Source organism: Pararge aegeria, chromosome 6, assembly GCF_905163445.1.
Source record: "Pararge aegeria chromosome 6, ilParAegt1.1, whole genome shotgun sequence".
NCBI classification, from domain to species: domain Eukaryota; kingdom Metazoa; phylum Arthropoda; class Insecta; order Lepidoptera; family Nymphalidae; genus Pararge; species Pararge aegeria.
The window spans coordinates 14,279,856-14,305,525 of NC_053185.1; the positions used below are offsets into that span (position 1 = coordinate 14,279,856).

At 37.1% G+C, this 25,670-nt stretch overlaps 1 protein-coding gene across 1 annotated transcript; it reads left to right on the top strand.

Annotated features, from left to right (window-relative positions):
• The first annotated feature begins 14,923 nt into the window (after positions 1-14,923).
• Positions 14,924-24,897, top strand: LOC120624733. The gene is made up of 3 exons (XM_039891426.1): positions 14,924-15,407; positions 20,369-20,578; positions 23,351-24,897. Exons 1-3 carry the CDS (start codon positions 14,988-14,990, stop codon positions 23,525-23,527), a joined length of 807 nt encoding a protein of 268 aa, XP_039747360.1. The 5' UTR covers positions 14,924-14,987; the 3' UTR covers positions 23,528-24,897.
• The last annotated feature ends 773 nt before the right edge of the window (positions 24,898-25,670 follow it).

The following is a 25,670-nucleotide window of genomic DNA, read 5'->3' on the forward strand; positions in this document are numbered from 1 at the left end:
CTTTTCAAATGTTGTGCAGTTTAACAGGCTACGTAACGTAAATTGTATATTATTTTATAACAAATTACCGAATGAAATCCGTGAAATGCCTATCAATAAAACGTAAGCTTACAGATAAATTCTATTATAATATAAAGTATTACTTAAACGATAAAAAGCTTGGGTATCAATTACTCTATCTTCATAGCTTGATATTAATTGACTGCGAGATGGTAATAACAAAAAAATACCCTGCTAAGTTTGTTGCGGGCTCTTCTTAGACCAGAGCGCCTTAGTTTTCACTATCCCCTTACAATTAAGTATGTAAACATAAATGTATGAACGCTTGAAGTACCTGTGATCGGCCAACATGAATAAAACATTTTTAAATTTGAATTTGAATTAAAACAATAGATTGACATTCCTTTTGTTTAATTATATTCTACATGACATTGTAATAGAATTGTAACCGTATAAATATATAAATAAACCTTTAACTGTAGCAATTCAATAAAACTCACTTAAACTGTGAAGGAAAATATTCGAGGACATTGTTAAGGCTTCAGCCTCTCTTTAGGGGGGACCGAATTCGAACCCCGGCGCGCACCTCTTTTTTCGGAGCTATGTGCGTTTTTAATTTTAAAAATAAGAAAAACCCTTTTCATTCTGAGAGAAAAAATCGATTATAAAGCTAGGAGGGTTCCACACGCGCCCTGATCTAAACCCCACAACAAAATGCTGGTAACCACAGCGTAGAAACCCAAAACGCAAAACCTCACTTGCAGAGGAATAAGAAAAAAAAGTGGAAAGAATAAACGGTTCCTTGGGAGCGGATGGCACAAGACCATGACATTCGGAATCCTTACCAAAGACCCACCTGTGAACTCTTATCCATTTACATTATAACGATTATACTAAATTATAAGCGTGCGGATTAATCACTGTCCGTAACCCTTTCACTCCAATCGGCGCCTGAGCCGGGGTTCGGCCTCACATGAGGCGCCCTCGGGCCGACGATCCCTTCGCTTCTTCGAACCCTAGGGTTCAAACTCTTCCTGGCAGAGCCCCATTCCGAGGCTCGCCAACAAGCCCGCGTTACGCTGTTAAAATCATTAGGGTTAATCAGCTACACACAATCCGAAAAAAAAAAACACTAAAATAGAGTTAGAGTTATAACAGTAGGAAGTTTTTAGTAACAGAGCTCATCCGGTGAAATACCCCTAGTATTGCTTACTTCTGCTAGTGAACAGCATTGTTCTGTTTCGCAGGGTTATTACGCATCTCTTGACAGGCTTGCGACCGGCGTAAATCTTGCAATCACTGCTGTCAACCGTCACTTTTGACGTTTGACAGCAGTGATTGCAAGATTAAGCCTTTTTTTTATATATATAGACAAGTGCTTGACTGCAATCACACCTGATGGTAAGTGATGATGCAGCCTAAGATGAAGCGCGCTTGCCTAGAAGATGCCTATTCACTCTTGATTTGAGACGGGGAAGACGGAAGATGGCAGGGCATTCAAGGCCTTTGCGGTGCAGAAAGGAAGAAGCAAAACGCTTCGTACGTGTTGATGGTATTTCAACCACGTAAAGGTGCAGATTCTTTCGGTACCTCGCAGTTTGATGGTAGAAAGGAGATAGTTTTACCAAATCGAATAGCTCCTGAGCACACTCTCCGAAATGTATCTTGTAGAAAACAGCCAGACAAGCAACCTTACTCCTGTCGCAAGCTTGTCGCAAGATACGTAATAACCCTGCGGGTCTGAAGGGCGTGGTTGTCAGTGTAAAGCCCTTTCCTCCACCCTCAGGTTGATGGACGCAGTGTGGTACTTTGTAGGACGTGTTTCCTCCGTGTCCTTCGATGTATTGGTTCATTTATAAGCGACGGTTTGCCACTTACCATCAGTTGTGCCATCTGCTTGGACCGTCAATGATCATCATCATCATATTAACCGATTACTGGTTCATTACAGGGCACGGGTGACCGTCTACAATGAGAAGTGTTTAGGCCTTAGTCCACCACGCTGGATTAAACTTTCACAAATACCCATACGACGGTAAGTATCCTACCGAGGATTTTTATGCAGCTACTAGGGGACCCCCGCGACTTCGTACGCATATGAGTCAATCGAGAAGCTAGAATATATCTGATGCTAACATCATAATCATCTTGGTTATGTACCAACATCCATCCTCACAAACTTTCGCATTTTTAATATTAGTAGGATTACCATCATTCGATCGCTGTCCCATATGCCTTGCGACTAACAGTTATTTGTGAAGAGTTATGTTCTTTATCTCCGACAATATTTATCAGATCCTTAATAAAATAAGAACGTACATGCTTGATAGTATACACTTTCTAATAAAAAAAATTGGTTGCCTGTAAAGTCGGTATACGGGCGAAAGTTTTACGTGACAACGACTTTGAGTGGTAAAATAATTTTAATGTGAATATTCATTCGTATAGTAGGAAGAAGGATGAAATAATAGTAACAATTTAAAACATTTATTTATACAAAGAATTATATTATAAACATTAATTTATACAAAGAATCTCGCACTGAATTTCATATTAACAAAATTTTATTTTTACCTTTACACATACATACGTATTTATATACAAATATACATACAATAACTTGCAATACATTTGCGTACAATGAAACAGCGTTTACTACAAAGGGACGCGTGCCTTTCACTTTTTATGTCTGTCTCTCTCGCTCTTAGGCGGGCTAACCATGCCCGAGTGGAAGGGACGCGTGCCTCTCACTCGCTCTCATTGTGAGCGCATAACGTGAGCGGAGCGTAACGCAGTTTCTTGAAGTGTCACCCGGCAAACCAATTTATAAGACGTTGTCACGTCAATAATTATTAAAATCGGTTTAAATTTAACGGAGCTATTAAGTAAAATTGAAAAAAAATTCATCCCATTTCCCGGAGGAAAGTTATTGTTTATCGGGATAAAAAGTAGCCTATATGTTGACCCGGAATATCAACTACCACTATACCAAGTTTTAATTGAATCCGTTCAGTAGTTTTCACGTGATGCCCTGACAGACAGACAGACAAAATTAAATAAAAATCTGTTTAGGACTCAGTATCGATTATAAAGCATCCCCCGGTCAAAACTTTCAAAATATATTAAATGTACAGAAATCTTCCAGTTACAGTTTTATTATAAGTATAGATCACGCGGTGCATTATATTTTAATGGGACAAAGTGACTCCTTGATTGATATAATACAAAGATACCCCCATGTCAAATTATCCGTTAGGGAGCACAGTTGAAAAATTACCGTAACAAAAGACACGGGGAAAATGGAGTTTGTTTAGGGATTTCAGCTAACTTCGATAAGCCGAAGAGAAAAAGGTCGGGTCCTGAGGGTGTCGTTAATTTCGTACCTGTTTAAATTTGCCGCAACCCGCAACATATTCCTATAATTTTAAGATTAGAGGGTTTATTTTCTCTCTAATCTTAAAAAATAATTCCTGATATTATTTAACCGATTTCTATCCGTTTTCAGAGGTCAGACTTCATACATGCACAGAAGCATTGCCTACCCTCAAAAATTAAATCACTCCCAAAGCAGGAGGATTTTTAAAATTTATGCCAAGTTTTTGAATTATGCCTATCCTTCCTTGTACACGCCACTGTCGGCGGTCCTTTAAGTTTGCTCGTATTGTACCTACCACTGATTTTATATTACGTCACATTACTTGAAATAAATGAATTTTGAATTCATTAATCTCTATCACACCCACACACACTGGAGTCCTGGCTCTGGAGCATCGCGTGTAGTTCTGTTTGCTAATCTTATTTATACGTGTTTCTGCACACGGATTCTTCCAATTTCACGCTAGCTTCACCCCTGTCCCCCTGGCTCTTTCTTTGTGATGAATAAATTATGTTCGCACCTCGTATATTCCGGTTTCTGTTTACTTTGAGGTTACCGCTTTTAGGGGACGTAAAAGATTTGTTTTTTCCCTGCGGAAAATTTGTTTTATCCCGGCAATACCCCGTGACAAGGTGAAAAGTCGCAATTTGATCAACATGTGTTATAGTAGGGGGTACCTACTTATTGCTTTGGTAATGACCGTTTTTCAGAATTAGGCACACATCTTTAAGTACATATTTATGATCTGTCTGTTCTGTTAAATATTCATTATTAAAAGGTTTTACTGTTTGTACAAATAAGCTGCCATAGATAGCGTTTTTTTTATTTTCCAAAACAAAGGTCCTGCTAAAAGCATTTTTGGAAAATTTTAATGGGTAAGTATTAGCTTAAGCTCTCAATAAAGGCTTATGCGTATATTGTTAACTTAACTTCAGGCCTTCAAAAATAGCTCCCTATATGGCATTGAAATCATTAGTGGTGAGCAATGCACAAAATATATAAACTACTAGCTGTGGCCCGCGACTTCATCTGCGTTTGTTTTTGTTTTTAAAGTATTCAGTATCGCTAAGCCTTAAATGAGTATAGTAGTATATATATATATAACATGTGACTGTCAATTAATTATAGACAAATAATAAAATTGCAACTATAATTAAAGATCTAAGCTATACTATCTCTTAAGTTGGACCAGACTGCTCACGGTGTGCCAATTTAATTTAAAATCGGTTAAGTAGTTTAGGCGTCCATCGCGGACAAACATCGTGACAGGAGATTTATATATATTAAGATTTTCAAAATGTTTCATACAAATTAACACCTCGCAAGTGACAAAAGCTTATCAAAGGGACTGTAATGTCAAAAAGTTATTTAAACTACCTACTTCAGAAGTTTCTTTCTCTTTAAATAAGATTAAATACTACATATCTAAGTAAAAGTAAAAGCAAATGTTTAGTATTCAGCAAGGAACATGTAATTACTTACTCTCTGATTACTTCTGTTCAAAGTCAGTTTCAGCTTAAAAGGGCTAAGTGACAGACAGTGGCGTGCGTAGAGGGTATGCACAAAGTAACCAGATGATATAAAATGAAGGAAATCTCCTTAATAACTCTTACAATGCCTATCATCATTTTCCATAAAGTCAGTTGATTAAAAAAAATAAACAGATTGCATCGAATTTTCTCATATCTCGTATTGGTGTTCTGGATCTTTTAAAGTAAGATCATTAATCAAGATGAAGAATACCAGCAAGCCTTGACGTTAAAAGTATGTTCCAGAGAAAAGAATAGAGATTATATTCTGATCTGACCTTTCCCTACGCACTCAATATTGTAATAGTTTCCTTATGCCTTATTTATCACGTAAAGGTTAATAAAATTAATTTTCCACGCAGATTTATGTAGGATTTATAGCAATAAATACATTTTAAATATAATAAGACAATAAGATACCAGAAGATATGTAGGTATCTTAGGTACGTACAATGAGTTTCTATGATAGTATATGAATTAATCGTGTATAGGTGTTTATATGTATATTATAAGTATTTATATTTATTATATTCATAAAAATATTTAACAGCTGTCTTAGTACCCATAACACAAGCTACGCTTACTTTGAGACTAGATGGCAATGTGTGTATTGTCGTAGTATATTTATTTATTATTATTATTATTATTAACATTCCAAACAAATCGTCAAGTAGGTACCTAGTACCTAGGTACGTCCTATATCTATGCTAAATCGATTATGGTAACGCGATATCGATTCCGTCACTAGTTATCTAGTGCAGCACGCTCGAGTTGAGCGAATTGCCCCGAACTTGTTCCCCGTGCGATGTCAATTCATTATCGGACTTACACACGTAACATGAATATCCCAGTGACAGAACCCCACATTAATTTAAACTTTATCATTCAGTCTTAAAGTTTATTTTAGCGTGGAAAGACGAGCTGATAAAACAAACTGGAAGCGGACATCGAATGATTACTAGTCTCGCGTACACGTATCCGAACGTCGTATTCATGCTGGTGGCTAATTAAAATGTAACTGTAAAAACAATGGGATAAGGTTAATTTTTGTAAATAGAGCACGAATGTTAGTTGTTTTTCGTATGCGGACCGGTGAAGCAATGAGAGAGGGCGGCGATAAATAACCACCTTTGTGCCGTCACCGCTCGGCTATTAAAATATATTCTGAGATTGCCTGTTTTTTGCGGCGGGACTTGGCCCGATTCCCGTCTTTGCCAGATATGCGGCATGTATTTTTTTTTTTGCTGCGAGATATTATGAAAATGTCTGTGTTTTACTCGGGCCAATCTTACTTTTTTGGTCAGGAATTGGTTTCGTGAAATGTTGAACGAATGTCGTAGAGCATGTCTAACCGGTCTACCAGGTTTTGCTCTTTACTTATCTCGTCGACGCCTGTTAGAACAGCGTGTCTAGGTTCTGATATATCTACCTCAGTAACTCTCTCCTATAAAAAGGAGGACTGACAAGCTATGAGATATTGATTAGCTTGATGATGGTGATGACCCATCTTATCTCAGTAATTACTTCTCAAATCGTCATCTGTTAAGACTGACTAAGAACTTATCTGTCATACAAAATGCTAGAATTCACTTATTTCTATCTGTCATACAAAATGCTAGAATTCACTTATTTCAATCTATCCTTTATGGACTTATTTTAGTTAAATAGGTATAATAGATATTTTTTCTAAAATTCTACTTTTGACAACACTAGGTCTAATTTGACACTAATTATCAGTAAAAGAAAGATTATAAAAACTTAGATCAAAACTATCTTCGGATTCTAATTACGAAAACGCATATTCATTACTGTATTTTTTTTTTCGATATTCCAGCACTTTAGCTGTAGCTATTTATCCCGCCCCACTAATAATTTGAGAATTTTAACAAGTCTGGAATAAATTTTCTCATTGTGGTACACCAAAAATACCTAGGCTAAAAAAAGGGTACATAAATAACTATAACTTTTGGCATGGTGGCTTTATTGCTATCTCCGGACTTGGGTAGGACGGAGGTTATGTGGGACTCCCCCCTCTAAAGGGGGTATACCCCAACTAAGAACTACCAAGGTATGTCTTGTTAGATTTGTTAGACGCCCAGGGAACCCGTTGTATACCTCCCGGACGACCTAGGTAGTAGGTACCTTAGTATCTATGCAATATTATTGACAATGTTTATGTTACTGCGCGTGTGGTAGCTTAAGTTCAGGGCATAATCTAAGCTAAGCTAAGCAGCGTGTGTTAAAGTTAATGGAAACAACATTAAAAACACGTTAACTTCATATTAACCACAGTTTACAGACTGACATTGTTACTACTAACGCCATCTATGAACAGAACTTGTGAAACGTGATGGCAGAGTATCGCTGGCAGCTGAGGCGGCGGCGCGGCGGACGATTTCGGCATGCGAAGTTGAAAATTGTATAATTTTTTTTTTAATGTTCAATGATTTGTAGGTGTCATCGAGTTCGTATAAATTAAATTTAAATTTTTTATTCAAGTTTTATTACCTACCTACACTTGGAGGAAATATGAGTAGGTATACAAAACAAATCAAATATACAAAATACTCCGTACAGGGCGGCATGAAAAAAAAAACCTTAATGTCTACACAATTTTTTCTTTTTATTTTATCCTAAAATAATACCTAATAAATTACTAAGAAAACCGCACCATTTTCCTTGACATTGTTTTGGCTTTCTCTGTTGAGCTAATTTTACTAAATCATGTAAAGTTACTGAATCTAATTATTTAGACAGAAATATGGTCAAGGATAACATGAGTTTTTTTTCGCTGTGAAGAAAAAACTACATAGATTATTATTTATAGTCAAAGTTCTTACAACCTCATCAAACAGCATCACAGCATCTTAATTATACAAACGAAATTAAAAATAATACAAAACATCATTTGATTCCTCTAAATCAATGCCGGTTTACCAACTTTTTCCCAAGTCAAATCCAAGCTTAATTATTATATTTGGCTTATACCGTAATAGTTTATTTATAATGCACACAATCATTCGTGAAAAGACATTGTATGAATTTTACTGAGTAAACTTAAAAGCGTGATATAGCCCAATTAGATTTCAGTATGCGACTCTAGAATTCGCATCTTTTTGCAGTTTTCTATAAAAAATAATTCAAACCTATATTGACTAACTATGCCCATTAAAAAATAAATGAATACTACGACAATACACACATCGATATCTAGCCTCAAAGTAAGCGTAGCTTGTGTTATGGGTACTAAGATTACTATTATTTTTTTTGGAATAATTTACATAAATACTTATTATATTCAGATAAACACCCAGACTCTGAAAAACATTCATATTCATCACACAAACATTTTTCAGTTGTGGTAATCGAATCCACGGCCTTGGACTTAGAGAGCAGGATCACTGACCACTGCACCAATCGGCCGTCAAAATATTATATTCGTTAAAGTAAAACATTATTGTGTGCAATGAAAGTGGAGTAGCTTGCTAACATGAATCTTTATAATAAAAAAACTAATTTTATAGTAACGATTATTTCAGAACGCGCTAGGCCATCTATAGCTGCCTATTCAGCCCAACTACAATTGCCTATTAGCCCAAAACAAACCAGTTTTAAATTTGAAATAAAACCTTGGATTCTTGCATCACGCCTAAAGTCCGATTTTAATTTATCCAATAATAATAATCATATTAATGAATACGTTAACTTCCTTAATTTGAGAGCCAAAACGTGTACACCTTATCTATAAGTAATAAAAATTTGGTTAAATGTGACATTAAAGTAAACCTAAATGCCGATTGAAACCGAAATCTTTTTTCTTTGACGTCTTCCGAATTTATGAAGCTTAAAAATTGGTAAATGCACTGTAATTTTTTTTACGAGCACAACTAAGCATATCTATTTAAGGTTTCTTGTTTGTCTTCGGAACCCTTAAACGGGTGTATGAGTTTGTTATAGTACTTATAAAGTTAGTAGCTACGTACTAAGTATACGTTTACATTACGTAAACGTATACTTAGTCAATTGTTCTCTCAATTTAGTGATGTTGCCTGCATTCTTCGACCGCGTTTATTACGGTTCTGTACAAATCCCGTGGGAACCGATTATTTTCCTGGGATAAAAAATAGCCTATGTGACTGTCCGGCCTTTAAAGTCAGTAACCTATGCCAAAAATCCAGAGGAGGCGTAAAGCAAGGGCAAATAATAAAAATACTTACGAATTTATATTACCTATGTTTGTATTTATTTATTGTATTTTATGTGTATTTATAGTTGTGTGCACTGGAATTCTGACCAGGTTATACATAAAGAAGAAAGCCTTATTTCAAATATAAAATCCTTTAATAATTATACAAACATGTTTGGGTAGGCAGTGCTTGTTCCCCGGGCGTCTAACAAAGACAACAAGAGGGACATGCCGTGGTGGTTTTTAGTCTAGGTATACCCCTTAAGAGGGGGAGTTCCAGATAACATCTGTCCTGCCCAAGGGTCGGAGGTAGCAATAAAGCTTTTCCACCACGGCAAAAATAAAGGTAGGCAGTGCTTTTGTGTATGTATGAAGTGAACGCCACTGCCTATTAGTTAGGATACTCTCGAAATATTGTTCGATAGTGAGGTTCTCAAAGCATTATTTCCAGGACATAACCCTTTCTCCGGTGAGTCCCGCGCCGCTCCGGGGCGGTGAGATATCGGCAGACGGTAAATCACGGAGAGACATTTTTTCCGGCACTCACCCCTCTATTCGTGTCGAGTGCTGTCTCGAGAGATAACGTTTGGTACTGCTCGCAAAAAAATATTTAATTTTTACTAATATAATGTTCTGTAATACAAATGATACACTTTCGTATTTATATAAAATAATGATATAAACGCGAAAGTGTATTTATTTGTTTGTTTCTCCTTACTGTAAACTGGTATACCTAATCGTAATTGAATGCAATCCATATTTGGTGCTTTGTCTGTGGCACAAACAGGAACTGTATTTTATAGACAATGAATTCTTCTTTCCGTAATCTGTCTTTTCCTCTTCACTGTAATTTTTTGTACTAATACTTTCCGAGTAAAATAATTGACTCTCTAAATAGTGTTCTTCTTTTCTGCACATTCTACATTTACATTTGACTTTATTTTTGGCATAGAGGTTAGTTGAAAGGAAAGCGATAACATAGGCTACATTTTATTTCAAATGTTTCCCACGGGATTGGTAATAAACCGTTAATAATGGGCGAAGAACGTAGGCAACAGGTAATAAACAATAATTTAAAAGCTCACTAAAATCACCAAATTTATTTTACCCGAGTTTTAACTTTAAAAAATGTATATCATTTGATTGCTTGTTCATTCGGAAAGGTAAATATTATGTACGAATATATGTACCCTTTACTGTGTTCAGGTGAAATGTTGGGCCTAGCAAAAGTTCTATTTTCCTTATAAGTATTTCGGATTATTTGGCTTTCAAAAATGATATTTTTGGATACCCAATCAAAAAATGTACAATAAAAATACTTTACAGAGCATGCAGACTACTCAGTTTGGGCTGAACATCTACTTATGATTTCTTCTGTATGTGGCTGTCCTTTCATGTAATCATGGCTTTACATGAATATCAACGCTGCAGTAGTAGCAGCAAATACTGCAGCATCATGCTGTGGTAGCAGCCTTTTCATCTGAAGCACCTTTAGATACCTCATGAATTTAGTTTGTAAAAAATACAAGTTCAACAGTAATTTAGTATACTAAAATAAAAGTTTTTTTATTATTTTGTCTAAAATAGATCCTGGCTTTTTTTTTGCGGACGGTATCTGGGCGGGGCGTCGGCCTCATTATTTAGATATTAATCCTCACCCTCGCCCTCAGCGCACGTTCCGCGGCACTAATTAATATACGGCACTTGCGGGCTTTCAGCGATTTACACTTTTGTCCCGAATAACACTTTTTGGGTCACTGAAATCGGAAACAGTGCCCCGATTCGTTTACTAGATTTTTGAAGTAATAACTTCTTATGGGGTTATAATTATTACTAGGTAGAATATCATATAACACCTTATACGAAGTCCCACTCGCACCGACCCTGTTTTGCTGTTCTGCTTTGCATTGAAACGTGGCATAACGTCGGAATAACCCCGAACGAACCGACATACGGACAGAGGAGGAATAGCTTAACGATAACTTAAGACACATTTAGCTGTACTACATGTGCCTTAAGTTATTACAATATGTGATAACTTAAGACACATTTAGCTGTACCTACGCTAGTACAGTTTTTGTACAGAATGAATTATTCTGAGCTGTCGAGGTAAATTTTTTGAAAAAGTTTTAAGCATCTTGTGAGAAGAAAGACATAAAGAAAAAATCTGAGAGAAGTTTATGGGTACATTGTACATCTGAAACAAATCGCGCATGCGCATTTTAACAAAATTTCCTGCTAGTATAAAAAACAACCGAGTACGTACTGTTTTTAGGCCTCTTTTTTAAGCCAAAATATTTTCTTTATTATAGTTTACTGAGTAGATGATAAATATTTATATTTGGTATATGTATACGGTGTAGGGTTCATAGGGGAAATTGTTGGGCTTTGTTCCCGGGAAATCAAGCTCGAGAAAAGTCGAGAATTTGAGAAATCAGGTTTCGTTATAGATATTAACGTTTTATTTCATGTTGATTTTCTGTTTAGTTTAATAGAAGCTAATTTTGTTCATAAGTTCTAAATAACCAGCCAAAAATGGTGCTGTCATTATAATTATAAGTTTAAATAATATTATTTCTGTATTTATTTAAAAAAGTTAATTAGCTTATTAAGATTAATATTTTTGAATATAATCAATAAAAGTTTTATGATTAATTTGATACTTTTATTTGAGAGAAAAACCACTGAATTTGTTGACGTTATTGGAACCAAATAATATGAGAAAACGTACGTGAATGTAAATTTCTCGACAACCCGAGAAGACTCGAGAAATTAGCCTCGAGAATTCTCGAGACCCGAGAAATTGAAAAGCTCGAGAAATCATGAACCCTAATACGGTGGTATATATATGAAGTATATTTTACCTCATTCAAATTTAAAAGCATTTTTCCAAATGATTATTTGAACCATGCACAAGTCTGGAATTAAAACATTTTTAAGATTTTTAATTATAGATAATGAGTACATAATTCCATGAAATGTATTAACTCCATTAAAGTGAATGCACTAGAGACGTAAACACTTGGAATGGAGCTGTTGTAAACAGGACACGTTTTACGACTTCGTCGTCCCATCAGTTACAGCTTGCACGTGTGATCATTCAATTGTTATCTATCAAAATCCTTCTCATTAGCTATTTTTACGAGAATTAAACTGTAATGAACACCGCATGCATACACGCAATATTATTGTCAACTACCTCGGTACTTATTGACAATATTAACTCTGCAATTCTACAACACGCACACAGCCAATATTACTGAGAATAATATTGTGAATTATACTCGAAGCTTGGCGTTCATCATTTGAAAGCCCTAAGTTGAGCAGTTGAGCAAGAGATTGCGGTGATAGCCCAGAAGTGGCGTGCACTTCATAGATGCACAAGAGCACTGCCTAGTCTATTTTTTTAATTTAACTAGGATAGGGGGAGGATACTTTCATTTTATATCATCTTCATATTGTATCTTGTTTTGTTTGTTTACCTACCTTCATTTTAAGTATTTTTTAAAGTTTATTTTAATTGTAATAGAAGAGCGGAGTCTTCTGGCACAGGGGCAGTAATACTGCGCTTAAAAGAAGGCTTCAGCGATATATTGATACCACTTTGTTTCTTACGAAATAAACTATTTTTTATTTTTATTATTTTATCTTAATACTTTATACCTAGACTCGTGAAAACCTCGTGCTCGCTACTGTAGCCCAGTGGGTAGGATTTCGACTTCACTTTCGGAGGGCCGAGTTCGAATCCCAGCATGCACCTCTCACTTTTCTAAGTTATGTGCGTTTTAAGCAATCAAATCTCAAATGTCCAGCGTGGTGGAATCGGGTCTCGAACCCTTCTCATTGTGGGACGAGACCCGTGCCCTGTAGTGGGCCGATAATAGGTTGACGTGATGATGAAATACCTATCTATCAAACAACATCCATACGCAATCAAAGAGTTGCTACGTACTACTAGGTAGGCATTTATTCCTTTCATGAAGTTTCATCACATCGCTGTTTTTTTATACTCGTACCTCCATCCCTACTAGTTTTATAAATTTCAATGTAAGTTTGGTGGTTACGCTTTCACGCAAAAACTACTTAACTGATCCTCATGAAACTTTGTACACATATTCTTGGAATTGTTAGAATTAATATAGGATACTTTTTATTCCGACGTTAAGCTCGGTTCCTTTTGGAGAGGGGATGAAAGGGTTTGACGATTTTACACCATAACTTCGACAAATTATAACCGATTTAAATAATGTTTTTTTGTACTATACAGGTTATAATATGTGTTTAATTTTGCCCAAACTTTGTGTAGATCTCAAAAAACAAAATCAAACGCAGACGAAGTCGCGGGCAACAGCTAGTAATCTATACAAAGAGGACGCGAACGGTCGCCGGATCGCTTTGTTTGCTTATGCTAATGGCAGCTAATTCCCGGGTCGCCTATTTAGCCGCTTAGCACGTTGAAAGGTACCTTTATTTATTATGCGGCACTTTGTTCTTATCCGTACTTATTTTATAAGTTGAACCTAATTAGATACATATGTTAGGAGATTTTATTTCCACTCGTTTGCGGTTCGAAGCGTTTAGTTGTGTATTGGACCACCTTGTGTCTAAGCGCAATTTATTCTAACTTGTCTTATAATGTAAACCATATTTTAAGTACTTTTAAGTGTAAAGGATGTTTGTTAAAACATAAAAATACAAGTGCGATAAAATAAATAAAAATAAACAAAATAATATTTTTCCCATTGTGTTGTGTTGCAATAAAGTTTTTCTATTCTTTTCTATTCTATTCTATTCTAAAAAGGGATTTTCTTTATGTACGATTTTCTAATGTCAGGTGTCTTTGGGTACCTTGTAGTTAAGAGTCAAAGCAAAGCACGCCCAAACTTAGACCTCATAATTGGTGTAAATCTGGCGAATATGATTTAAATATTATACTCATTTAAACAGAGGAGAATTAACTCTTAATTTGTCATATTTATTCCGAATACTGATGGAAATAAAACCTATACGGTTAAAAGTTATTTTACATCGTTTATAATTCTAAATTTTCTTTGGTATGGTCTGGTTTGGCTTCGGCCGAGGCTAGTTACCATAGACTATCGGTATCATAATATCGATAGACATTACGCCTAGCGATTCAGCGTGCTAGTATCTAAGTTGCCGCGTGGAAACCAATTGTGGGGAATAACTGCCACTATCCCTAACAGGTAGGTACCATCTACAGCTTCTGAGGAACCAACAGGTGAGATTACAGTCTGACCTGTGAAAAAAATTCAGACAGACAAAGCGGTCAAACACCTCTCTGTTTACTTCGGGGGCTTGTATTTATATTGCTTGGACATTTACTTTCATATCGTCTAAACATGACTTTCTCAATTATTCGATAGGTTGGTACAATTTGCGAAAAAAGTACCTATGTAATAAGAAGATTGATCTAGAGTTAATCTATTGAAATATCAATTTAATTGCAAAAAAAATTTAAGCACCAGAATTACGGTCCTTGTGCTTTACAACCTTTTTCCAAAATGGCGGAAAGCTCCATGAGATGTATGTAAACTTTTTAAACATCAGTCGTAGAGGCAAAGATCAACAGTCCATACAGCCTAACTTTTCATAAAATTGCTAACAAAAGAGTAGGAATGAAAACAGGTGTCAAAATTTACAGAATATATTGATTTTAACGCGATTCATTGCCCAGGGTAGGATGGTCTAAGGTCTAAGCGAATCTAGCCCTTCTGGCAACTACAGTGCGTATGCCTCACGCTTCACGTGGCAATACACCGCTCTGCGACGTTGCCGCTTCGCACGACACCGCTCTCGCCTCTCTCGACAGGCCCCGCAGTCTCGCTAGATCGTTCGACACAAAACTACGCTGCGTAACCGTGGATAATTAACAATGGATTCAAACACAAGCTCAACCGAATTGACTCCGAAAACCGAGGTCGACCCCGACGATACATCGAAGCGAGTACAGTGGACTTCCGAGAACACCGTGAAACTGATAGAGGTGTTCGAGAAAGAGTGTAAAGAGCTATGGGATCCGAAGCATCACTTGAACAAGGATCGGGCGGCTCGGCAAGCGAGACTGGAACACCTTGCTGGCGTGTTCGCTACTAATTCAGAGGAAATAAGCCGGAAACTGCACAATTTGCGGACGCAGTTTAATAACGAGCTAAGAAAGATTAAGAGGAGGGCAGCCGCAGGGGATTCGAGTGCTGCAGGGACCAGCGGGTGGGAGTACTTCGAGTCGCTACTGTTCCTGTTGAGAGAACCCCTTGTTAATACAACTGAAGGGATGGACGCGGTTAATTTGGCGGTACGTTCTTGTTTATTTGATACCTATCTTTTTTTTTTATACTGAGATTATACCTGACGCAACAGAATTAAGAAGACACAGACACCGTGTACATGAATAATAATTATTGAAGCATCAAAAACCACTCCACTTTAGTAGTGTTTCTTGAAGAAGCGTTTAGTCACTTCAAAAAAATTCAAAATAGTAAAAAAATTCAAAATTCATTTATTTCATGTAGGCCCAGTTTCGAAGCACTTTTGAAACGTCAAGTCAGTCTGTTTGTAGTGACTCTACCATCGGTTCGGAAGGCAGATTCCACCGAGAAGAGCCGGCAAGAAACTAAGCAGATTGCTCTTTTTCAACATCATTTTACAGTTTACAAGGAAAATATATATAATAACCTTCTATCTTGTAAGAGATGAGAGCGGAGCCCGCTTCCAAACAGCCTTGTCGTTAAGAAATTCATCAAACGTATAGTAACCACGAGTAATTAAATGTTTTTTAACACATTGTTTAAACTTATCCATTGGCAGGTCCAAAATTGCCTTGGGAATCAGATTCTAAAAGCATATATTCAATCCCACAAATGACTTCTGCACCTTTCGCAAACGATATGCAGATGTCACTAACTTAAGTCCATTTCGAGTAAGGCGGTTGTTTATATGCACTTTTCGTTTATAAAGAATAATGTTTTGTCTTACAAATAATATATTGTTATAAATATTTTGTGAGGCTACCGTAAGTATACATATTTCTTTAAGTTTTTCTTGAGGGATTTACGTGATTTAAGTTTGTATAATGACCGTAGTTCATTCCATTTAGCAGTTTACAGTACTTATTTTACCTCTAATGTTCTAAACGTTTACCATAAAATGGGGAAAATGGGAAAGGTTTGCAAGCTAGCAACATTACGTGTATGTGCAATAAGACCTGCGCAGGGCGTTTTCACTTTTTTTGGACCCAATGCACTGCATGCAATTATGGCTGAAGGAGGGTTTTGTATGTTCTTAATTCTGTGCCTGACACATACAACGTTGGAGGTAACGTAGTCATTGACTAAAAACAATGGATTCCTCGGTGAATCGGTCATCATGTTTCCACCAGTCGTGTATGGTACGGCGGGTTCGAGCATTTTTTTATTTAAATCGTCATCCAACTGAAGTAGGAGGTTCTATATTGGTTTGTAATTTTTCAAATGTTTTGGATGTATATACCCGTCTACTATCAGATTGATCCCATTGAAATTTATTTTAATTAGGTTCAGATCTTAAATGAAACCAATTGAAAAAACATGCCATTCAATTCTTACGAAACTTAACGTAATTGAGTAGGTACCTAGATATTTTTATTATTTGTATGATTTACCTGCATAGTCGACCTCGTTTACTAAGTTCATAAAATGGGAAATATACCTATAACCGTTTCAAGTTTCAAGTTTGATTGATTGGACTTCATTGGTTTATGTAATATAAAAATACGGCATTACTTAACAACTTCTTATGTTTAATAGAACTGTTCGTTTCCCTTGAAAAGTTAATAAAAAAAAAAAAAAAAAAATAATACAAAGAATTTTAATGTTCAACAATACAAATGGGCGGAAACTTATTTCCGCCCCCGACTTCGGCGACTTTTGTATTTCCTATTTCTGGTGGAAATAAACATTTTCCTGCGATAATACCTAGTCCTCATTATATTACATCCTTTATTCATGGTTTTTAGTTTAACATGTTAGACGCATCATCTTCATTATCATATCAACCAATGGCCAGTAGACGTCCTCTTCTGGACAAAAGGTATTTTGTCGGGAGTTCCAAATACCACGGTCTTCTGCCGCTTGTTTCCAGCGACCCCCTGCGACTAGTTCGATGCCATCATGACATCTGTCCATCTCTTCGGGGGTCTACCAATGCTGCGTATAACAATGCGACTGCGAGGATGCCATTCCAGCACCTTAGGACCCCAACGTCCATCGGTTCTCCGAGCTATGTGCATTGCCACTTCAGCGTCGCTACTCGTTGGGCTACGTCGTTAACTCTAGTTCTTCGATCTTCTCATTCCTGATTTGATCACGTAGAGATAGTCCGAGCATAGCTCTCTCCATCTCGGTGCCTACATCTCATCCTAGTCAGCGAACACGTTTCAAACAGTGACATGCATTATGGGTATGCACTATGCACAGGGAATGTAGATGATAAAAATGAAGAAAATCTCCAGTACAAATTATAAAAACTTCAGGGTACGCTTTTAATAACTCTCACAAAGCCTATCCTTTAGTTTTTTATAACTCGTACTGGAGATTTTCTTCATTTTATATCATCTGCATACCCTGTGCACACCTTCTATGCACGCCACTGGTTTCAAAGCCATAAGTCATCAATATAATAACATAGTAATATTTAATCAATTTTTATCTGTTATTCTGGCATTTATATATTCTTTACATTAGACACAGAGTGACACACTTCAGTTAGCGACAAATAGAGCCTCCACACTATACATAATGGGCTTATTAAACGCGGCATAACGTCGGAATAGCCATGCAGTACTTTGTTCCACTTCAACGTTTAGTAGTAGGTATAGCTCCGTGGAAATACCTATTACCGTCATGCTTATTTCTGCCGCCAAGCAGCATTGGTCTGAAGGGCATGATTTTCGATATATTTACAGAAACATAACGCTTAACCAATCCGCACTGGTCCACCAATCCGCACTGGACCAATGAGTAGGGTTTAAGGCTGTAGTCCAGCACGCGGGCCCAGTACGGATTGGTTGACTTCACACACCTTTGAGAACATTATGGAGAACTCTCAGGCATGCAGGTTACCTCACGGTGTTTTCCTTTACCGTTGAAGCAAGTTATATTTTAATTGCTAAAAACGCACATAACTCAGAACATAGAAAAGTTTAAAGTTAGAGATGCGTGCCGGGATTCGAACTCGCCCCCTTGAAAGTGAAGTCCAAGTCCTACCAACTGGGCTATCACCGCTCTTAATAATATAGGATTACCTACTGATTTTATTGGTTATGGATACTTTTATTAAGGCAACATAAAATTCCAAAAAACATTTCCATTGTCATGTACCGTTTAGGTCGCGTTTTAGTTTGCAACGATCTAAAAGTCAATTCAAGTTAAATAAATAAATAAATATACTACGACACTACCCACATCGTATACACCCATCTAGCCCCAAAGAAAGCGTAGCTAGTGTTATGGGTAGGTACTAAGATGACTGATTAATAGGTATTTTTTATGAATAATATACATAAATACTTACAATATACATATAAACACCACACAAACATTTTCCAGTTGTGGGAATCGAACACTTCGCCAATCGGTCGTCAAATAATATTGTCACGCGCTTATGTTACCAATATACCGCCGTCTACGATAATCTGAAGGGACCGGACCGGATTCAGGACCGGAAATGCCACAAATAAGTCGCGGGCTTTAATAACACCGAATCATAGTTAACCCATTTATTACTACGAGTCTACGACAAAATTTCACGTTTTATGTTTTATAGCAGAAGGTTTATACGGCCAATTTTATGGTTCAAAAAAGTAGATAGTTCGTTCTGTAAAGTGCGTGACTTTGTATGTATTACGTAATCCGTGGTGAATGTCAGTGTAACATGAAAAACAATCGATCGATACCTGCCGGTTTATAAAACTTTTAGTTCTGAATGATCTTCCACGTGACATTCGTTACGCTAAACCACACAGTATTTTTAAGACTCGTCTAAAGAATTATTATTTAACACTGTAAGTATGATTATTATATTCCACATTTACTTTCTGTACCGTTAACATTATTATATTATTGTTTTAGTATTATTTATTTTACCATATATTATTTTATTTTATATATGTACTGTTTTTGTAATTATTAATATGTATTGCATATATGAGCCAATTCCTCATAATGGTTGCCTGGAAGAAATCACTATAAGTGATAAGGCCGCCTTTGTTACACAGATTTAATTGACTTGTACCTTTGTTGTTTTTGTCTCTTTTTTTTCTTGTGTGCAATAAAGTATTTTTGATTGATTAATGGATTGATAGTGATGCCATCTGCCAGTAACAACAAAAGCATGCAAGAAATATCGAACAAGTGTTTTTTTGAAAAGAGCATTTTAGCGGAGATTTTTTTTTAATTCTACTACCAGTTAGCCCTTGGGTAAGTGTTGATGCTGTCTATGATGGTAGCGGGCTAACACGTTAAGGAGTATGGAAGTTATTTTAAACTCATACCCTTCTTCTTTTGACGGTCGATTGGCGCAGTGGACAGCCACCCTGCTTTCTGAGTCAAGGCTGCGGGTTCGATTCCCACAACTGGAAAATGTTTGTGTGATGAACGTAAATATTTTTCAGTGTCTGGTTGTGTATCTGCATATTATCCTATTTATGTATACCTATTATTCATAAAAAATATTCATCAGTCATTAGTACCCATAACACAAGCTACGCTTACTTTGGGACTGTATGGCGATGTGTGTGTGTATTTTCATAGTACATATATATATTTTACGCTTCACGAAATTATACCGGAACGCTTATCCGCTTAGCGGCACGAGTTTTTCAAAGAGAAGATTGATACTAGCCACGGCTGAATCCTCCCCACCAGTTCAGACCAGAGAAAATTCAGAAATTATAAATTCTCAAATTGCCCCTCGCGGGAAGCGAACCCGGGACCTCAAACATAAAACCACAGCGCTCACCGCTGCGCCACGGAGTCGTAATGACGTCCAATATATATCAATACGAGCCTAATTATTAGCGTTTAGTTAGGTGATGTTTTTTTAAACTAGCCTTGATCGTATTAACATATAAAGCTCGGAAATAAAGTTATTATTACTATCACTACTCTCCGTCCTTCCAACTATGCAAAATCAAGTGAATTGGTAGCTAAGTTGCCCTAAAGTAACGACACACAAACAAACACACTCGCATTTATAATATTAGTATGGAATCTCCCACAGCTGGCGGAGTTTCAAGCAGATGAGGAAATAGAATTGGAGGCTGCCGCGGAAGCTCGCAGTCGCTATCCCGCACAGCCCAGTGTGACTCTGCGAAAGCCAACGATGAGGGTGGCCGCATCTGCCCCCAATCCGTTACCAGCCAGTGCCAACCCGATGCTGTGGCCCGATGAACCGAGGCTATATCCCAACAACAACCCCGATGAATGCCAGGTAAGTTTTTTCGGATCGTAAGTTGCTTCCCGACTGTTTCTGACGTTGGTATTCCATCACAAATAGGTTGTGCTCTTGGTTACACATTATCATTATTTGACTGTGAGATGGTGGCAACAAAAATAATAACCCGGCTAAATAGTTAAGAACACAGCGCTCACTGGAATACGTCAAACATGAATATTTTTTTAAAAGGATTCAGTGGGAATTGGACTGCAGCACTTTTAGACCTGCCAATTTGTTTCTTTATTTTTTATTCCTCTACAAGTTGGGCTAACTTGATTGCAATCTCACCTGGTGCCTGGTGGTAAGTGATGATGCAGTCTAAGATTGTAGCGGGCTAACCTGTCACGGAGTATGCTAGTCATACCCCTAATCGGTTTCTACGCGACATCGCACCGAAACACTGAATCGCTTAGCAGCACGTCTTTGTCTGTAGGGTGGTAAATAGCCACGGCCAAAGCCCACCAGTCCAGACTAAAAAAAATTAAGAAATTATTAATTTCCAAACAGCCCCTGCCAGGGATCGAACCCAGGACCCCCTGCTTAAATTCTCAGAGCTAACCGACGCGCCAGGGAGGGCGTCGAAAATCAGAGATTTGTGTAAAATAGAATCACCACCAGATGTAAAGTTAAAACCGATTACTATGTAATATAGAAAACATGCTTCCTAATTAAACTAATTCAGTAGTATCAAATATAAGATAACCGGCGTTTCCCGTCGCGTCGTCAAACTGTTAACACGTGAACAGTTAGTATGAGCGATGTTTGAATTGATTACTTTTGCTGTAGGATTAGATTACGTCACAGATGATGCATGACCCCGACAAATGGCCATTAGCTATTCTGATTAGATATTCCACTCTGATGTTGAGGTGTTTATTTAATTAACATGCTTTTATTTTGAATTAAATGAGAAGCGGTGATAGCGCATTAGGTAGGAGCTCGACTTCACTTTCGGAGGGCCGCGTTCGAATCCTAGCACGCACCACTAACTTTTCTAATTAAATTAAAATATCACTTGATTCAACGGTGAAGGAAAATATCCTGAAGAAACTTGCATGCCTGAGAGTTCTAAATAATGTTCTCAAAGGTGTGTGGAGCCCACCAATCCGCACTGGGCCAGCGTGGTGGACGGCGTTAACCTATTCTCATTATGGGAGGAGACCCGTGCTCTGTAGTGGACCGGTATTGGGTTTATGTGATGATTTTGAATGTGTTGCTTACAAGCAGTGGCGTGCAGTTCGTACATGCACAAAAGCACTGCATACCCTAAAAATTTTGTATTACTCATAAAGGGGAAGGATTTTTCAATTTTATGCCATTTTCCTTCTTTATGCATACCCTGGTTAAAAACCCTGTGCACGCCACTGCTTACAAGATGTGTACCATACATCATTATATCTACCCTCAATTCTAATTATGAATGCAAAGAGTGAACAATATCTAGCGTAACGTAATGAGAATCATTTCAACACAAGTGCTATTTTTATGCGGGACTTGCCAAGTAGCAAAATAGGACAGCAAGAGAATTAAAATAACTAATTAGAGTGGTTATTAGGTTGTTTAGAATTTTTTTTTTATTTTATAAATAAATAAATAAATATATATACTACGACATTACACACATCGCCACCTAGCCCCAAAGCAAGCGTAGCTTGTGTTATGGGTACTAAGATAGCTGATGAATATTTCTATGAACATAATACACAGAAACACTTATAATATAAAGATAAACACCCAGAAGTTCAAGTTCTTCACACAAAATTTTTCCAATTTTTTGGAATCGAACCCACGGCCACTACTCAGAAAACAGGTTTGCTTCCCACTGCGCCAGTCGGCCGTTTTTGTAAAAGACTAGCGCTTGACCTCATGGAAAGTGCAGATGCGGCCTAAGACGGGACGTTCGTGCCTAGTAGATGCCTATTGCTATTGCTTGAAAGATACCCAGGTTGTAAGAAAGAGAAAACGCAGAACTCTGAAAGGCGATCGCAACCGTAGCCATACGTATAAAAAATAAAAGCTGCAAACACGGAATTAAGAACATATATAAAACAGTGTACACGACTAATATTGACGCATGAAAAAACCACTGCACTTTAGAAGTGTTTCTCTTCTAATTTGACAGTAATTATTTTACCTCTAACGTTCTCAACGTTTACCATAAAATGGGGAAAATCGGAAATGTTTGTGAACTAGCAACATTCGTCGGATGTGAAGTGAGATGGGCGCGTTTCATTTTCACTGTTTTTGGACATAATGATCACTGATTGTATAATAATGGCTGAATGTTCTGCAAGTCTCTTTGACTGGCTATTGACAGAGTGACAGAGTTTTTGGGATATTGACAATATAGGGATGAAAACTGGGGGGTGGGTGTCTTGCGGTGCGATAGATGATTTGATCTACGACCAGGAATACAATTTTAATCGATTTATCAAAATGCTATAATGTACGTTGGGGTGGAACGTTTTGGTAAATATGAATATAGGCATAAAACAATTATTTATTAATCACTTTAAAACTACTCCAAGTTCTCCAGGAGTTACCATTTTGATGCCAGTGTCGATGTACCTAAATTCTTGGTCAAAATGAATGAAAAATTAAATTGCAAAACCAATCCCAAAACCGCGCAAACAAATAAAAGAATTCAATAAAGTTGAATGAATACTGAACTCGACGACTTTGGAAATTTACTATTTGCATAATATCCCATACTGTAATCGAATCCGTTCATGTAACGCTTTTAAAACAAGTCTCCTTCTTTTCTAGATATTTGGCGACTTCGTCGCTTCGGAGCTGCGCACTCTCCGCAACCTGGAGAACAGAAACAGGTTGAAGAGGATCATCCAAAAAGCCATCCTTCAGGTTGCAGAAGAGGAAGATTCCCACGTCCTAGTGCTACGCCGCAGCCGATTGGGGTCTATGCCTTCTGGCTCATTCAATTAGGAGCACCCATCCTAAACTTGATATTATATGAATATTTCATCTGCTTTTGGCCACTTTTGTTTCTTTCGCACGGTCGTCCCAACATCTACTGTACATAGACCTCTTTAGAGATTTTGAAATTCCCTACGACTAGCATTTCTACAAGTGGAGGATCGCAACGCTACATTTCCAATGCGAGGTCAACGTTACAGCACCTTGATGGAACAACTGGGAGCGGCCCAGAATCGTTGATCTTAGACCGCCCTACAAAATACCTATTTCCAGCACCGGACGTCAATCGGGTGAAGTGGTGATGACAAGACCACGTCGTGTATCAAACTTACAAGATCATCATCTCCCCCTTGACTATTTTGTTGAGGTTTTGGAAGTATGTACCATAAGGGTTGTAACAGCATCACCGGGGTTTTATTTTACTCCTTGTTCCACGTTTGTTGAGAAAACGGCACTAGCAATAGAAAAAAGGTATTTAATAAATTAAATGTTTTATTATAACGCATTATCTAGTTATTTTATTGTCGGACCACGAAGTTTTAATGAACGTTAAAATTTGAGCTAACTTCAGGGTGTCGGTTTTTTGTGATGGTTTGCGCGCGCATAGTAAATAGTGAGCTTGCGGACGCTGCATTCCCCTCTCACTCGGTTTCGCAACTACATTCATCCTGTTAAATCGTGTAACCATGTGCGCGCGCATTTCGTTACATCGCTAACGAAGTACAACCTCGAAAATATAGAAATACCTAAGTACGTGAGTTCATTTCTGAGGCTTTTGATATTATCTTATGGAGCTTTGCACAGCGATTCATGACTATCGTTTTTAATCTACAGTGTGTAAATATTCATGTTTTTAAAATGTGGCAGCGGCGATATGTCAATGTATCTGTCCACTCACGACGTTCGATCCTCGATACAAAATGACTGGTTTTATGAAACCTGTCATTTTTAACGCTGGTGTAATCGCGGGTTTACTTGAAAGTTTATAACAAGTTTTATAACCGAATGGCGTATGGGAATTGATTATACCCTGTCCGATCCGAATCCTAGAAAATACGCGCACAGCTCACAAATCTGAACTGGATTGGATTGTTCTAAAATACTTATTCTATAATAGGTTTGGTTATTTGGTTTAATACTAATGCTATAAGAGGTATCAGTGCTTACATTTGTGTGAGTGATAGCTTCTTTTTGAGCCCAGTTTTCACCATCAACGTAGGTACCTATACCTAGTATCGACAAGGCTGGAAGGCGGAAGAATTCTTGTACAGTGCTGTATGTAATTTAATAATATCCTAGGAAATTATTACTTTAACTCATAATAATGTAATGTCTTGTGGATTAACATAATAATCTTAATAAATGTAGTTTTTTATCGACGCAGTGGCATTTTATTTTCTTAATCAAATTAACGGACCAAGCTGATGACCAACCTTTTTTTTAATTCCACTACAAGTTAGCCCTTGACAGCAATCTCACCTGGTGGTAAGTTATGATGTAGTCTAAGATGGTAGCGGGTTACCCCTAATTTGACGGCCGACTAGCGTGGCGCAGTGGGCAGCGACCGTGCTTTCTGAGTCCTAGGCCGTGAGTTCGATTCCCACAACTGGAAAATGTTTGTGTGACCATGATCAACATGATAGTTTTTCAGTGTCTGGGCGTTTATCTGTATATTATAAGTATTTATGTGTATTATATTCATAAAAATATTCAACAGCTATCTTAGTACCCATAACACAAGCATTCATTCATCAACATTATCGTTTTCCAGTGTCTGGGCGTTTATCTGTATATTATAAGTATTTATGTGTATTATATTCATAAAAATATTCAACAGCTATCTTAGTACCCATAACACAAGCATTCATTCATCAACATGATCGTTTTCCAGTGTCTGGGCGTTTATCTGTATATTATAAGTATTTAAGTGTATTATTTTCATAAAAATATTCAACAGCTATCTTAGTACCCATAACACAAGCATTCATTCATCAACATGATCGTTTTCCAGTGTCTGGGCGTTTATCTGTATATTATAAGTATTTATGTGTATCATATTCATACAAATATTCATCAGCTATCACAGTACCCATAACACAAGCTACGCTTAGTTTCAGGCTAGATGGCGATGTGTTTATTGTCGTAGTATATT